Source organism: Plasmodium sp. gorilla clade G2, assembly GCF_900097015.1.
Source record: "Plasmodium sp. gorilla clade G2 genome assembly, chromosome: 12".
Classification (NCBI taxonomy): domain Eukaryota; phylum Apicomplexa; class Aconoidasida; order Haemosporida; family Plasmodiidae; genus Plasmodium; species Plasmodium adleri (nom. inval.).
The window spans coordinates 1697141-1714656 of NC_041704.1; the positions used below are offsets into that span (position 1 = coordinate 1697141).

Consider the following 17516-nt stretch of genomic DNA (forward strand, 5'->3'; position numbering starts at 1 on the left):
TTAACTAAATGTATATGTATTTATTTGTATTTTTTTTAATATAATACGTATATTTATATGACAAGTATTCTTTGAATGATAAATATATATATATTTTTATAAAAAAGGAAGTTTTCTATCAAATGTATTTTAATATAGGAAATTATTTTATATCGTATGTATTTTTATATCATCCATAAATTTTAGTAACAAACATATTTTTTGAAACATATATATATATATATATATATATATATATATATATATATATATTTTTCAAAATATATTTTATGTATTGTGAACAATTGTATAAGTTTATGTTATATATATATATATATAATTATATAACATAATATACATTTATATATATTTATTCATGTATATCTGAAAATGGCAAATATCAACAAAAAAAACCGTTCAAAAAAAATCAAATATTTAATATATTTCAAATGTAGGAGATAAATTGAAAGGTATATGAATAGATGTGGAGATGATAAATTTATATTCTATAAAAAGTATTTTAAAATTATTCAAATAGCGCCAATATATATATATATATATATATATATATTGTTATTAAAATGGCAATTGAACGAACAAATAATAAATATTGTAATACCACATGTAACGAAAATGGCAACATCAACAGGTAAGTCCGTACATAAAATAGCACAAGAGTTGCAACAGGCTGCACAATCTCAATTGGGTATTGGAAGTAATTTGAAAGGCAATATATCCAATGCGGAGTTTAAAAATAAAGTTAGTGGAAGTGAACTTAATAACGATATTTGTAACCTTAAGAAAGAAACACATACTAATGATAAACGTACATATAGTGCTAATCCTGGTTATGATCCTAATAAACATCAGGGTCCATGTACGGGAAAAGGTGGAGGTACAGGTACGAATACAAGATTTGTCATAGGAACTCAATGGGAACCGAAGGACAAAGAAGTAAATGAAAAATACAAAGATGTTTTATTATCTCTTAGACGTCGCCATATGTGTACCTCAAACTTAGAGAATTTGGAAACGAATAGTGGTCCACTTAGTGATGTTACCAAGGTAAATGACTCGTTTTTGGGAGATGTATTGTTAGCAGCAAAATACGAAGGAGAATATATAAAAAATAAACTTGGTAATGATCATTCATCAATTTGTACTGCTATGAAATACAGTTTTGCAGATTTGGGTGATATTATTAGAGGAACAGATATATGGGAGAAAAACGAGGAACAGGCAAGACTACAAAATAATTTGAAAGAAATATTTAAAAAAATTAAAGACAAAGTTAAAGACAATAATAAATATAATAATGATAACGACAAAACCACACCCCCTTTTAAACAATTAAGGGAAGATTGGTGGGAAGCAAATCGATCAGAAATATGGAAAGCTATGACATGTGAAGCACCACAACAAGCTACTTTATTCAAATATAGATCTGGTGGTAGAACGAATTTTTCAAGTGCTAAATGCGGACCGAGTGACCCACCACCAGACGACTACATACCTCAACTTTTCCGTTGGTTAACGGAATGGTCCGAAAGCTACTGTAAACAACTAAAAGCGGATTATAACTCCGTGAAGGAAAAGTGTAACGTATGTAAAAATCATACAACAAATCGTCAATGTAAAAAAGGACAACCCACATGTACACAGTGTATAGGTAATTGTAACGTATATACTGAAAACGTTAAAAAATGGAAAAGTGATTGGGATAAACAAAAACAAAAATACAACGAATTATACAATAAAACAACTACTAATACCACTGATAATGATCCAATTAAAGAAAAACTTAAAGAATTTTTACCAAAATTGAAAGGAAAGGGTGGCACCAGTAGTGAAAATTATAAAAATTCTGAAGATTTTATCGATTCATTGGGAGGATATAGGTATTGCGTAGACGCTCAACAGAATAAATACAAAGAAAGTGAACAAAGTGACCCGGCGCACATATTTCAAGAGACACCTAAAGATTATCAGAAAGCATGTAGTTGCGATAAGACTACGCCCTGCGATACAGTGGAAACACTTTTGGAGGGTCAGGATGGGAAAAGTGCAATAGATGGTTGTAATCTAAAATATGATTCAACAAAATCAAACCCTCCACCTTATCCTGGATGGAAATGCGATACAGACACCATTGATTCGACTCATGATGGAGCTTGTATGTCTGGTAGGAGACAAAAACTATGTGTACATTATTTGAAAGAATTGACTAATTGTGGTGAAAAAGAATTGAAAGAAGCATTTATAAAAACAGCTTCAGCAGAAACTTTTGTTCACTGGCAATATTATAAAGACAACGGTGATGGAAAAGGTAGAGATGTAGATACCGAATTAAAAAACAAAGGAACAATTCCTCCTGATTTTTTACGTTCTATGATGTATACTTTTGGAGATTTAAGAGATTTATGTTTGGATGAAGATATATCAACAAAGGATGCAGGGAAGAATGATCATGTGAAAACAGCAAGACATAATATAACTACTGCTTTAAAAAATGGAAGTAAAGATCCTGATAAGACAAAACGTACAAATTGGTGGAAACAAAATGCCCCAGATATTTGGCAAGGAATGGTTTGTGGTTTATCGCATCATATTAGCAAGGACGATGAGACAGAACGCCAAACACTTACCAATAAACAAGACTATCAATACGGTAGTGTGAAATTTGGTGATAGTACCACCACTAGTGGCACCCCGTTGTCCAAATTTGTTGAGAGACCCCAATTTTTGCGCTGGATGACCGAATGGGGGGAAGACTTTTGTAGGAAACAAAAAGAGGAGTACCACAAGGTGAAGGATGCGTGTACAACGTGTAATGTTGTTAATGATAGTAGTTCTGGTGGAACAGAAACATGTAAGGATGAAAATAAATGTAAGCAGTGCAAAGAACAATGTAAATTATATGAAAAATTTATTCAAGAATGGAAAGGATATTATACTAAACAAAAGGATAAATTCAAGACAGATAAAGTTAAATCTGAATATACAAGTGCTGATAACGACGTGAAAACATCAAAAGATGCTCGAGATTATTTAAGCAAAAAATTAAAAAATATGAAATGTACAAATAAAACTGGTGATAATACTGGAAAATGTGATTGTATGGAACAGAAGTCGTCACCCACTAGTGATATGCCTAAATCGTTGGATGAATATCCAAGTGATGATTATAGAAAGAAGTGTACTTGTACACCGCCACCACCACAAAAACCTGCAATACCAAAACCTCCATGTACGGGAAACAAAATTCTTGATGCGGCAAATACCAAACTGTATGAGGCACAGAAACAATTGCAAGATCGTGGTGGTAATAAATTGAAAGGAAAAATAGAGAACGCGACATTTAAAAATAACAAGACCGGAAAATATTTGGGTGGAAACATATGTGAAATAACTATGGAATATACGAATGATTTTCGCCAATATGATCCTAGTTCTAATAATGAACCTGAAAAACATAAAGGTCCATGTACAGGTAAAGGTGAGGATATAAAAGACAGATTTGTCATAGGGAAACCATGGGCAACGAAAGACGGAGAAGTAGATGAAAACCACAAAGAAGTATTATTTCCTCCAAGAAGATTAGATATGTGTACTTCGAATTTAGAGAATTTAGCTAGAAAAAATGAATTTCCCGAATTTATAAATAACACTAATGTTAATGACTCGTTTTTGGGGGACATGTTGGTGACAGCGAAATATGAAGGCCAAGATATAGTACATAAACATCTTAGCAAAGGTGATAAATCAGGTATATGTAATGCTATGAAATACAGTTTTGCCGATTTAGGAGATATTATACGAGGTAGAGATATATGGACTGGAGAACAGGGTAACGAAAATTTGCAAAAACATTTGACAGCTATATTTAAAAAAATAAAAGACCAAAATGGAGACGGCAAGTATGATAGTGACACCGATCTTACACGATTGCGTTCTGATTGGTGGACTGCTAACCGCGACCAAATATGGAAAGCTATGACATGTGAAGCTCCAGCGGGCGCCGATCTATATATACCTTCAACTAGTGATGGTACAAAAACATGGGAAGGACCAAAATGTGGAGGTGCCAAAATTCCACTGTATGTCCCACCGGACGACTACATACCACAACGTCTTCGCTGGATGACCGAATGGGCCGAAAGTTACTGCAAACAACTCGAACGTAACTATTGGTGGTTGATGTTTAATTGTAAAGCGTGTCAAAGAGCTGGAACCAAAAGCAAAGGAAAGGACACAGAATCAAAAACCACAGCATGTACTTTTTGTTCAAGTATGTGCAGGGTCTATAAGGATCATGTTACAGGATGGAAAAAACAATGGGAATATCAAAAAACTCAATACAACCAATTAAACAGTGGTGGAACTCCTACTAGTGACGAGATTAAAAAACAACATGAAGAATTTCTACAAAAAGTAAAGGACAAAAACAGTAGTACCCATTGCACTGGTGCAAATACCGATAAAAACGATTATGATAATCTCTCTGACTATGTCACATCGATGGGAGGAAGTATCTATTGCAATGATACGTCGCAAAAAAAATTTGAGGAAGACACAAGTGGTGGTGGTAGTAAGGATAGCGTTTTTCAAGAACATCCAAAGGATTATATAAATGAATGCAAGGATAAGCAGACGAATCCGCCGAAGAAACCGGATACGACAACACCTGGAGGAACTGATCCACCACAAGGACCTGAACCACCTGGACGATCGGAACCGGGAGAACCACAGACACCACCGAAATCCGCACCAACACCCAAAGAGGCGACAGCGACGACACCACAACAGAAAGACGCCTGTGAAATAGTTGGTACAATAAATTGGAATATGAATGGAAGGACTCCAATAGAAGAATGTAATCATAAATATAATCCAAATAAAAATCCAAATGGAGGTTATCCTGAATGGGATTGCAATAAAGATAAGTTTAAAGAAAAAACAGAAGGACCCTGTATGCCTCCACGAAGACAAAAACTATGTATAAAGAAATTAATAAAACTGGAAAACAATGACAGTAAAGATAAATTGAGAGAAGCATTAATCAAATGTGCAGCAGTAGAAACGTTTTTTGCTTGGGATAAATACAAAAAAGATAAAGAAAAAGAAAAAAAAAATGGAGATATAGATCCCGATGAGGAATTAAAGAAAGGAACTATCCCTGAAGATTTTAAACATATCATGTTATTCACATATGGAGATTTTAAAGATTTAATATTAGGAAACGATATAGGTGATGATGGTGGTAAAGATATAAATGGTAAGGTTACAAAGATATTGAGTGGCCCACCTAATAAGCAAACACCTGAAGAGTGGTGGGAAACTATTAAAAAAGATGTGTGGGAAGGGATGGTGTGTGGTCTATCACATGGTACGAGTGAAAAGAGCAAGCAAAAGGAGGTGCAAAAAGCACTTGCTAATAACTACAAATATGACAACTTCCAAGTTAAAGATTCCACTATCCCAATAGGTTTCTATCTTGAGTACATTAATATGACACCCCAATTTTTGCGTTGGTTCACTGAATGGACAGAAGAGTTTTGCAGAAAATACACAGAGCAATTAAATAAATTGCGTGAAAAATGTCAGAAATGTAGTGTTGATAGTACTAGTGGTAAAGGAACATGTAATAAAAGTGGTGAAGATTGCAAACAATGTCATGAGCAATGTACAACATATACAAATTTTATTGACAAGTGGAAAACGCATTATACTAGTCAAAAAGAAAAATTCGATAGAGAAAAATCAAGTAAATATAAGGATGTTGTGGACGACGACAAAAACCTTGCGCATAAATTTTTAGATCAACAACTGGAAATTCTTGGTCTACATGGTAATTGTATCAAAGAAGAGTCGAAGTCGAATAAAGGTATGCCCCAATCCTTGGATTATCCTCCTGAAGAAATTGGAGATAAATGTACGTGTGAGAACCCTGTGACAACAACGAAACCTGGTAAAGATAGTACTACTGCTCCTGACGGTACAATTGGAGCTGGTCGTAGTCTTAATCCATCTAGTCCTAATCATAATCCTAGTCATCCTGGTTTTACTGACCCAGGAAGTACGGACAACCGCGATCGGGGCGGATCGGGTGGGACGAAAACACCACAGGGGACACAGTCATCACATTGCAAAATTCAAGAATATATTAAAGAAAATGATAAGTCAACAGAACAAATGAAGAATGGCAAGAAATTTTGCAATTCAAAAGAGAACGTAGAATGGAATTGTAGAGCAAATGATTTTAAAACTGGTAATGATGGAGCATGTATGCCCCCTAGAAGACAAAAAATGTGCATAAAGTATTTAACACAACTGGAAAACAGCGACGATACAAATAAATTGAAAGAAGAACTTATCAAATGTGCTTCACTGGAAACATATTTGTTATGGGAAAAATACAAAAAGGATAAAGAACAAGAAAACCCCAAACCTGACCCAGAGCCACAAAAGCAATTAGAACAAGGAATAATTCCTGAAGAGTTTAAACGTCAAATGTTCTATACCTTTAGCGATTTCAAAGATTTAATTTTGGATAAAGATATAGGTAAAACAACGTCAGGTGATGTGCAGAAGGCAAGAACAAAAATAGATAATATTTTTAAAAATGGTCAAAGTACACCAAAAATCATACCTGACGCCTGGTGGGAAACAATTCAAGAAGAAGTATGGAATGCGATGTTATGTTCTTTAAGTTATAATGAAGCATCAAAAGGTATGGATGATGCTCTTCGACAAAAACTCAACGACAAATCCAACAAAAATGGCTATAGTGACGTCACATTTGATGGTAAAACCACCACACTCACCACGTTTGTTCGACGACCCCAATTTCTACGTTGGTTGACCGAATGGTACGACGATTACTGTCACAAAAAACACATAAAATTACAGGAGGTGAAAGATAAGTGTAAACCACCAGGTGGTAAGGATATCAAATGTGATGACACATGTGATGGTAAATGTAAAGAGTACGAAACATTTATGAAAGAGAGAAAAGGACACTGGGAAAAACAAAGTAAATACTATGGTGAACAAAAAAGTGGAAGCCCTAGCGATTATGATAAAGAAAATTCCAAAGAATATTTGAAAGATAAATTGACTGTTACATGTGGTGATCAATCAAAAAGTGGTAACAAAGTAGAAGAAAATATCCAATTGCTAGAACAAACACCAACACAGTCGTCACCGCCGTCGTATTATGATGCGGATGTATATTGTGGGTGCAAGAAATACATAGATGAGGACAAGGATTATGGGGAGATATCGGGGAAAAATAATTGTTGTGGTCTAAACAGCCTGGTCACATATAACAAGAACTTTGAATGGCAGAACACAGGGGACAATTATAACTATTTGAGCAACAGCTCATCTACAAAGGAACCTGTACCTCAAAATGTATATGTACCACCTAGAAGACAAAGAATATGTTTTAAAGATCTGGATAATAAAACTAATGTGACAAACAAACAACAATTGCGAGAACAATTGTTGAAAGATGCTGCAACAGAAGGATATAATCTAGGAGAATATTATAAAAAAAAGAAAGAAAAAGAAGACGAAAAAAATGAACAAGAATTAAAAAAATATTCTTATGATGTTAGTCCTTGTAATGCTTTAAAATATAGTTTTCTTGATTTAAGAGATATTATTATAGGAACTGATATGTTAGAACCAGATAAAACTGAAACAGGAAAAAATTTGAAAGACATATTTGAAAAAAATGGTGGTGGACAAACAAATAGTGGTGAACCTGGCAAACCTGGTAGTAAAGAACGTGTATCCTGGTGGACACAAAACCAACAATGTGTTTGGAAAGCTATGCAATGTGGTTATAAAAAAAGTAGAGATGAAGGACAAACTGGAACACCTAGTCAAAACGACCTACAAAATTGTGGTGACACAAATCCCCCTAGTGATACCGACTATCCCCTCGGCACCTCTCGTGATAGTGGCAAAAACCTGCAGTTTTTGAGATGGTTTGCCGAATGGGGGGAGGACTTTTGTAAAAAACACCACGTGGAGTTGGGGAAATTACAGGAGGGGTGTAAGGACTATACATGTGGTAGTGGTGATGACACTAAAAAACAACAATGTCAGGATGCGTGTAAAGTATATCAAGAATTTATTGACAAATGGAAAAAACAATATGATAAACAAAAAATAAAATATGATGAACTTAAGACACAAGACACATATAAGAAAGTTGATGGAGTAAAAGATTCAACCCATGCTTATGAATATTTAGACAAATCGTTAAAAAAAAGTTGTTCAAATAGTGGTACTCCTGGTCTAAATAGTGGAAATTGTTCATGTATGGACAAACCCTCGTCCACACAACCACAAAATAGTGTTAAAAATATGCCTAAATCCCTAGATGATGTTACAAAAAGTGACTACAAAGAAAAATGTGGGTGTGCGGATAAAGTGGGGCCGGGACCTACACCACCTAGTGGGGGACGAGATACAGTGGATCCGAAACAGCCACCGGGGCCACATGGGCCACAACCTAGTGGGGGACCAGATGCAGTGGACCCGAAAAAAAACCCTACTGATCCACAAAAACCTAAACAAAACCCGGACCAAGGAACAACACCATCACCACAAAACCCATCATCTGGTGGTTCTCAAACTGGTCCAAATGGTGGTAGTGTTGTTCCTGGTGGAAACCCTGGTCCTGATAGTGGTACTACTGGTCCTGGTGGTAAAAAACCTGGAGGTCAACCTGATAGTAGTGGACAACCTGGTGGAACTGGTGGGGCACAAGGTGGTAATAGTAATCAAGATCCTGCTGGCAAACCCAAAACTCCTACAGATCAATTTGCACATTTGGATGAATGTCCTCATAAAGATCCATCAAATTGTAAGAATTATGGTATTAGTAGAGGTCCTAGATGCTATCCGAAAAAAACAAATTATGATTCATTGGAAAAGTGGACTGTTTTAACTACAGATAAAAATGATCCAAATTTTGGTGTACAAGTTCCTGCAAGAAGGAAAAATATATGTTTTCCAAGAATACCTAGTCGTAAATTAAAAGATTTGACACCCGAAAAATTCAAAAAACATTTATTAGATTCTGCTGCTACTGAAGCAAAACATTTAATGGAATATTATAAAGATGATAATAATTTGGCTTTGCAAGCAATGAAATATAGTTTTGGGGATTATGGAAATCTTATAAAAGGAGATGATATGGAAAATAACATCGATGATACAAAAAATAAAATAAATACCGCAATTAACAAATTACAATCACAAAGTACTACTACTGGTGGTACTCCTTTAGCATCAACAGCAACAGCAACAAAATTTGAAAGAACAAATTGGTGGGAAACAAATAAAAAACATGTATGGCATGTTATGTTATGTCAATATAATGGAGATGATAAAGACCAACATTGTAACGATTATGATACAATTGATAAAACACCTCAGTTTTTACGCTGGTTAGAAGAATGGGCAAGAAAATATTGTTCTGAAACATTAACTATGGCAAAGGAGACACGAGAAAAGTGTAAATATGATATAAATTATACAAAAGATTCTTCTATTGATAACGTTCCTGATGAACAATGCAAAATGGCGTTAAATACATACAAAACTTGGTACCATAATAACTATAATAATTGGAAAATTTTAAAAGAAAAATACAAAAAAAATAAAACAAATGAAGAAACAGCAAAAGGTGCGCAAGGTTCTTCCTCTCCTACTACATCATTTTATACTGAAAAAGATGCTGAAGAATATGTAAAAAAAAAATGTAACGAATGTATTTGTAACTATAATGTTTTGGAAGAAGAATATAAGAGAATTACACAAGGAAACAACGATATATCTACATTATTTCATAGAGCTCAAATTGATACTTTTGATCCTATTAAAAGATTATTTTACAATATTTTCACTCTTGGTGGAGAGGGTACAAAAATTGCAAAAACAGCTTATGATGTTGGTAAAGATATTATTTCTAAAGGATCTTATTATATAGTTCCTACTGCAGTAATGGGAATAGGAACTGGAATAGGAGCTGGAACAAAACTTTACGATAAAATTAACGAGTTCATTAATCACTCTAATGGTACTGGAGCGTCACAGAATAACCCATCACACTCACCCTTAGCACCGCCGCAGGACCCAGCAGTACAACCTGGAGCAGGACATGGACAAGGATCAAATGGAGCAGCAGGAAAAGGAGGATCCGGATCAACACCACAAATACCACCCCCTGGACCTAGAGGAACAACCAAATCTCAAACACCAGTAGCAAACCCATCACACCCTGGAATATCTCCAACAACCGTGTCCTTATCGATTGTCCCCCTTGGAATTGCTTTGGCATTAAGTTCGCTGGCGTTTCTTTTCCTGAAGGTAATATATATATATATATATATATATATATATGTGTTATATGTGTTATATGTGTTATATGTGTTATATGTGTTATATGTGTTTGTATGTGTGGTATATGTATATACGTATTTATATATATGTATGTGTGTGTTTTTGTATGTGGTGTATGTGTGGATATTTTATGTGTTTCTATGTATTTATATTGAAAAAGAAAAAAAGAAAAATGGTATATAGAAAAATAATTTGTTGAATTATAAAGTATATATGGGAATAAATTTATTGAAATAATAAGTACATAGAAATAAATTTGTAAAAATATAGAAGTATGTAGAAATATATTTGTTGAAAGAAAAAATAAAAAATAAAAAAGAGATAAAAAAATTTCATACATTTCAAAATATAAATAAAAATATAAATTTAAAAAAAAAAAAAATTAAAATAAATTCATTAAGAAAAAAAAATGAGAAATGTAATGAAAAAAAGGAATATAAAAAAACAAAAATCAGTTAAAATAATAAATGAGAAATTTTATGAGAAAATGATTAAAAAAAAAAAGGAATATAGGCAAAAACAATTTGTTCAAATAGGAAAAAAGAAATATCTATATAAAAAAATTTGTTCAAATAGAAAAAAAAGAACATATAGAAACAAATTTGTTAAAAAAATATATATATATAAATATAGTTCTAAAAATACAAAAAAAAAAAAAAAAAAAAAATATAGAAATAAATTTGTTAAATTAGAAAAAAGAAATATATAGATAAAAAAAAAAATTATTCAAATGAAAAAAAAAGAATATATAGGAACAAATTTGTTGAAATAAATAAAAAAAGAAATATATAGATAAAAAAAATTTGTTGAAATAAAAAAGAATATATGGAAACAATTTTGTTGAAATAATAAATAAATGAGAACAAATTTGTTCAAATAAAAAAGGAATATATAGGCAAAAAAATTTGTTAAGAAAAAAGCAATATATAGTTAAAAAAAATTGTTGAAATAAAAAGAATATAGGAACAAATTTGTAAAAATAATAAAAAAGAATATATAGGAACATATTTCTTAAGAAAAAAAAGAAATATATAGGAGCAAACATGTTGAAAGAAAAAAGAATATATGCGAACACATTTGTTCAAATAAAAAAAAAAGAAATATATAAGAAAAACATTTTGTTAAAAAATGGAATACATAGAAATAATTTTGTTGAAATAATAAGTATATATATAAAAAAAATTGTTAAAAAAAAAGAAATATATAGGAACATATTTGTTAAAAAAAAAAACGAAAAAAAAAGAAAGAGAGAAAAAAAAAATTTAACACATTTCAAAATAAAAATAAAAATGAAAATTTTTTTAAACAGAAAAAAAAAAAAAATACAAAAAAAAATTGAGTTAAAATAAAAAATAAGAAATTCTATGAAAAAAAAAATAAATAAAAGAAATATACAAAAAAGAATTTAGTTAAAATAGAAAATGATACATTTTATCAGAAAAAAATTGAAAATAAAATTCATTTAAATAAAAATACAAAAAAAATTTAGTTAAAATAGAAAATGATACATTTTATCAGAAAAAAATTGAAAATAAAATTCATTTAAATAAAAATACAAAAAAAATTTAGTTAAAAAATGATAAATTTTATGGAAAAAAAAAATAAAAACAATTCATTTCAAAAACAATTGAAAAAAAATTCAGTTGAAATACAAAATGAGAAAATATTTTATTAGAAAAAATATATAAAAAAAAATGAAGTTAAAATAAAAAATGAGAAAAAAAAGATTATTAAATAAAAAAAAAAAAAAGATTACCTATATATATATGTATACATACATATATATATATATACACAAACCCACACATATATAGACCTAAACCCACACCTACATATACATATTCACATACCTATATATCCATTTTTTTTGTAGAAGAAAACCCCAACTCGACCTACAGATATATTTCGCGTCCTTGAGATACCCCAAAATGATGATGCAATGCCGACAAAAATATCGACGAATAGATACATACCTTATAGTCGTTATAAAGGAAAAACATACATATATGTCGAAGGAGACGAACCAGATGATTATCTTCGTGATATATCTTCTTCTGATGTCACCACCTCGTCGTCCGAAAGCGAATATGAAGAGATAGATTTATATAAACCACGTAGTCCTAAATATAAAACTTTGATCGAAGTAGTACTAAAACCAACTAAAAGTGGTGACACACTAAATAGTGATACCATATATAGTGACAAACCTAGTGATATACCTAGTGATGTACCCATAGATGAGGAATGGAATCAATTAAAACATGATTTTATCTCGAACATGTTACAAAGTGATAATATGGATATACCTGAAAACCTACCTGGAAACATTACAGATACACAACCTGATATTGTGGATAATACTGTGCGAGAAAAACCTTTTATTACTCAAATCCTAGATCGAAAATTATATAGTGATGATAATGAAATTATATATAATATAGATTGGAATATTCCGGAAAATATTAATAGGACTAATAATATCATAGATAATCCAAAATATGTGTCACCAAATATATATGGTGGTATAGATCTAATTAATGATTCGTTAAACAATGATCAGCATGTTGATATATATGATGAGTTGCTAAAACGGAAAGAAAACGAATTATTTGGGACAAAACATCCAAAAAATACATCATCAAATAATGTTGCCAAACAAATATATGATGATCCTATACTCAACCAACTGCATCTATTTGATAAATGGTTAGATAGACATAGAGATATGTGCAACAAATGGAGTAATAAAGAAGAAATATTAGGTAAATTGAATGATGAATGGAATAAAGAAAATAAAGAACATTTATTCTATACATCAACTATTGATGATATTAAGAGAATTAATGATGAAAATTATAATACCATTAATGAAAACACACAAATAAATCATGAAGATAATGATAAAACATCTCTTGAACATCTTGGATCAACAAATATTCCTCCTAATGAACTTACAACGCAAAATAATGGTTCTCAAACAAAGCATTTACGCACAAATGTATCTATGGATATCCATATGGATGAAAAAAATAATATACCATGTGACAAGGACGATTTGGAAAATTTTTATAATTCTTTTGATGACGATGAAAACCATTATATGAATTTAAAAAGGATTGTGTCTAGATAATATATTAATAATAAATTAAGAGGAAAACATCTCCAAATGTAATATATCGAATATATGATATATATATATATATATATATATACAACAATTTATTTATTTATTTATTTATTTATTTTTATTATATTTTTTTTTGGTATGTTCAATTTTTTTTTTTTTCCGCATAATTAAAAAAAAAAAAAAAAAAATTAATTTTATAGGAAATAAATATATATAATATTAATTCATAGATTTTATGTTATAATACATTATATTATAAACATATACATATATTATATAGTACAAAATAAAAAAGAAAAAAATTATAAAAAAGGAAATTTTAATCTAATAATATTTGTAGAAAAATGTATGTTATATTTTTTTCTATAATAAGAACTCAAAACAAATTATTAACATCGGTTAAAATCTTATTTTTATATATGTGTACAGTATCAAAATATATTATCATAATAAGTATAATTTAACATTGTCTTAATTACTGTTCTTATTATTTTGGTGTTTTACCTGGTAGTCGAATATTAGATTTTATCATATTCTAACATATTTTTAATACATAAATAAAAACTTACTTAACATAATGAATTCTTAACATTTGTTTTTATGTTTTTGTTTATTTTATTAGCATATCATAACATAATGTTATATCTACGTTTGTACAATTTTATTCATATTAATTTAAATTTATATATGGAATGATAGCTTTTTAACTACCTTTTGCAAATAACACAATCATCTCCAATACACCTTAAATGTAATTATATATATATATATATTTTATAAAGGTTTATACCTTTTACTATTAAAACATTATTATGGATAAAATGTTATATTGTCCTTGATTTATAAAATATATATATATATCAGAATATAATAAATTACTGTTTATATTTTGTTAATGTATTACACAAATCAACATATTTATATTTTAATTTTATTAAATAAAAAAAAAAAAAACCAATAATTTTTATCACTATTTATTTTATTAAATTAATTATTTGCTTTGTATAACATATGTGTTTTAACAAAAATTATAATTTCGTATTTTTTCTTTTATTTCTTTGAAATATATATAAATTATAGAAAATATAAAATAATATAAAGATAAATTTATATAAATTAAAAATATATTTAATGTATTATAATATTTATATATTATTTTTTTATAAAAAAAAATTGCGCCACCCCCCTCCGGGTAACTCAGTAGCTCGGTCTGCAACTTTTCTTATGAAATTGTCGGCACGCGGAGTCGAACCAACGTTCTCACAAGGAAAGCTACATACCTAACGACTGGGCTACTGGGGCAGCTTAATAATAGTACTAGCATAAAAGTATTATTAAAAATGAAATGTATGCATATATATACATATATATATATAATAAATATATGATACGAAATAATAAATTTTTGTGTATAAAAATAAATCTTTTTTTTAATTTAAAATAAAAAAAATAATATTTTTGTATTTATATATTTATTTATTTGTATATAATTTATCATAAAAGGGTAAACATTTTTTTTTTTTTTTATGCAATATTTTTTTAGTTTGAATATATAATTATTTATATTCCAAAAAAGAAAAACATGATATATTTATTTATAAAATATATTTTCATATATTTAATGTTTTATAAATTCATAATTTCAAAAAAGTAATTTGTTTATGAAATGATGTGTGTAATTAACATCATTTTTATTAAGTCTATATCTTAAAATACATAAATATAAGTTTTATAAAATGTATATTTTATTGAATAAAGTAAAATAAATAGTTGATTTTTATGTATTCCTTTCATATCATTAGGAATATATATATATATATAATTTATGGTGATTATATTACTCAAATAAAATGTTTATATTATTATACATGGATTGAAATGACATTATCTATTTGCCAATTAAAAAAACTAAAAATTTTTATATTGTAATGTTATCAATTTAATGGTTTTCATAAAACGAATATGAATTTGTGTTATTGAAAAAAATGAAACAAAACAAAAAAATAAAAGAAAGGAAAAGAAAGAAATATATGCATATAGGACAATAATCCCTTTGAATATATTTATGAATATTTAAAAAAAAATTATAATAAATATTAAAATTAATAAATAAATAATTAAACATACATTTTATAATTTTTATATATTTATTAAAAATGTTTGAAAAAAAAAATATAATATATGTAATATATATATATATATATATATATGTTTTATATTTTATATATTCTTAAATTTTCATTTTATAATTTTCTTTTTTACTTTTTTTTTTTTTTTTTTGTCTATCACTTTGTAATAATTATTGTTTAGTATATTTTGTTGGTAATCATTTTCATCAGAATCTGAGATAGACTGATTGCTATTTACATCTAACATGTATTCATCATTGATATATCTAGAATTTGGAAATGTTCCACTGTTAGTTACTTGAACTAATGATTTTGCATCGATTTCTTTAGAATAGATAGAACCAGTACTAGACGTTGACCAGAATTTCAACAATTTATCATCTCCGAATGATGTAAGTATATGACCAAGAGGATTCCAATCCAATAAAGATATAGATGATATTTTATTATCAATACCATGTGCTGATAGAATTGTTTGAATACATTTATTATCATTAGTACTATAGAATTTGATATTTCCTTTATTATCTGCACTTGAAAAAATATGGTTTTGTATAGGATTCCAAGCAATATATGTAGGTTCGTAATTAGCTGTAAATTTATTATTTTGTATTTGATCATTTTTATATGAATATAATAATTTGAAATTTCGAATATCCCATAATTTAATTAAGCTATCCTTACTACAACTTAATAAATATATACCATTGTTATTCCATTTTATTTTATTTACATTAGCTTTATGTGAATTTAAAGAAATGATAGGTTTATTCATTCGTATATCCCAAAAAGAAATTGTATGTGTTCTATTACCACTAGCTACTATATCATTAATAGGATTCCATGCTAAACAGCTAATATTATTGGTATCAATATTTTTACATTTTAAATCTTTTATAACTTTTCTTGTTTTTATATCCCATATAATAGGATTACAAGTATCTGCACATCCAGCTAATTTGGTATTACAACAAGATAAACTAATATCTAAGACATTTTTTGTTAATCCTTCGAAAGCATAATTATCTAATAAGTTTAATGCAGATGATAATATAACAATCTGACCTAATGAATTACCTGCAAATAAATTATCATTTTTTGACCATTCTAAACACGTAACTGATCCACCACCTATAGGTATTCTTTTCATATCTTCAAAATTAAAATATAATCCATTCCATATACATAATTCACTCAGTTGAGTACCTGTTAATAATCTTTTACCATCATTAAACCATTTTAAACTTACAATCATCCCTTTACTTTTATTTAAACAAGAACAAGCCAAATGAGACATCACACCGTCATATCTATCTATCATATTACTATAACAAAATAATGGTTTTATTCTTCTTAAGTATATGGGATGATTCACATACAGCCTCCGCTCGAATTGTCTTTTGTAAACATCATTTTTAAGAAAATTACAAACTAAAAAAAAATAAAACATACATATATATATTTATTTATATTTATGTGTATGTATACATAGTGTGATAGATATATATAATAAGAAAAAAAAAAAAAATAATTGATAAACGCATAAATTATTTTATTTTTTTATACCTGAAGAAGTAAAATCAATAGCAGGTCTATCAATTCCTAATTTAGTTGGGAAATAATTATTTGCATTTTGATCATCATTAAACATTTTTTTCTTTTTTTTTTTTAAATCCTTTAAAATAATAAGATCAAGAAATCTTATATTTTTATATATTTATTTTTATCTATATTATTTATTTTATTGAATACTTGTTATGATTCTCATCATTTTAATAATATTTTACCTTGTTATCAACATTATATGAAAAAAAAAAAAAAAAAAAAAAAGTATATTTTTTCAATTATATATTTAATTATTT

At 28.6% G+C, this 17516-nt stretch overlaps 2 protein-coding genes and 1 non-coding gene across 3 annotated transcripts; 1 reads left to right on the forward strand and 2 right to left on the reverse strand.

The window, feature by feature from the left end:
- Positions 1-612: 612 nt before the first annotated feature.
- Positions 613-13528, forward strand: PADL01_1241100 (erythrocyte membrane protein 1, PfEMP1, putative; the record flags this gene model as incomplete). The annotated part of the gene is made up of 2 exons (XM_028683386.1): positions 613-10365; positions 12272-13528. The coding sequence occupies 2 exons, from the start codon at positions 613-615 to the stop codon at positions 13526-13528; spliced, it is 11010 nt and encodes a 3669-aa protein (XP_028539569.1).
- A 1170-nt stretch (positions 13529-14698) lies between these two features.
- PADL01_1241200 lies at positions 14699-14832 on the reverse strand. The gene has a single exon (XR_003699374.1). It is a non-coding gene; the product is annotated as a Plasmodium RNA of unknown function RUF6-5 (non-coding RNA).
- Positions 14833-15763: 931 nt separating this feature from the next.
- On the reverse strand, positions 15764-17305 carry PADL01_1241300 (conserved Plasmodium protein, unknown function; the record flags this gene model as incomplete). The annotated part of the gene is made up of 2 exons (XM_028683387.1): positions 15764-17085; positions 17221-17305. The coding sequence occupies 2 exons, from the start codon at positions 17303-17305 to the stop codon at positions 15764-15766; spliced, it is 1407 nt and encodes a 468-aa protein (XP_028539570.1).
- Between the last annotated feature and the right edge of the window lie 211 nt (positions 17306-17516).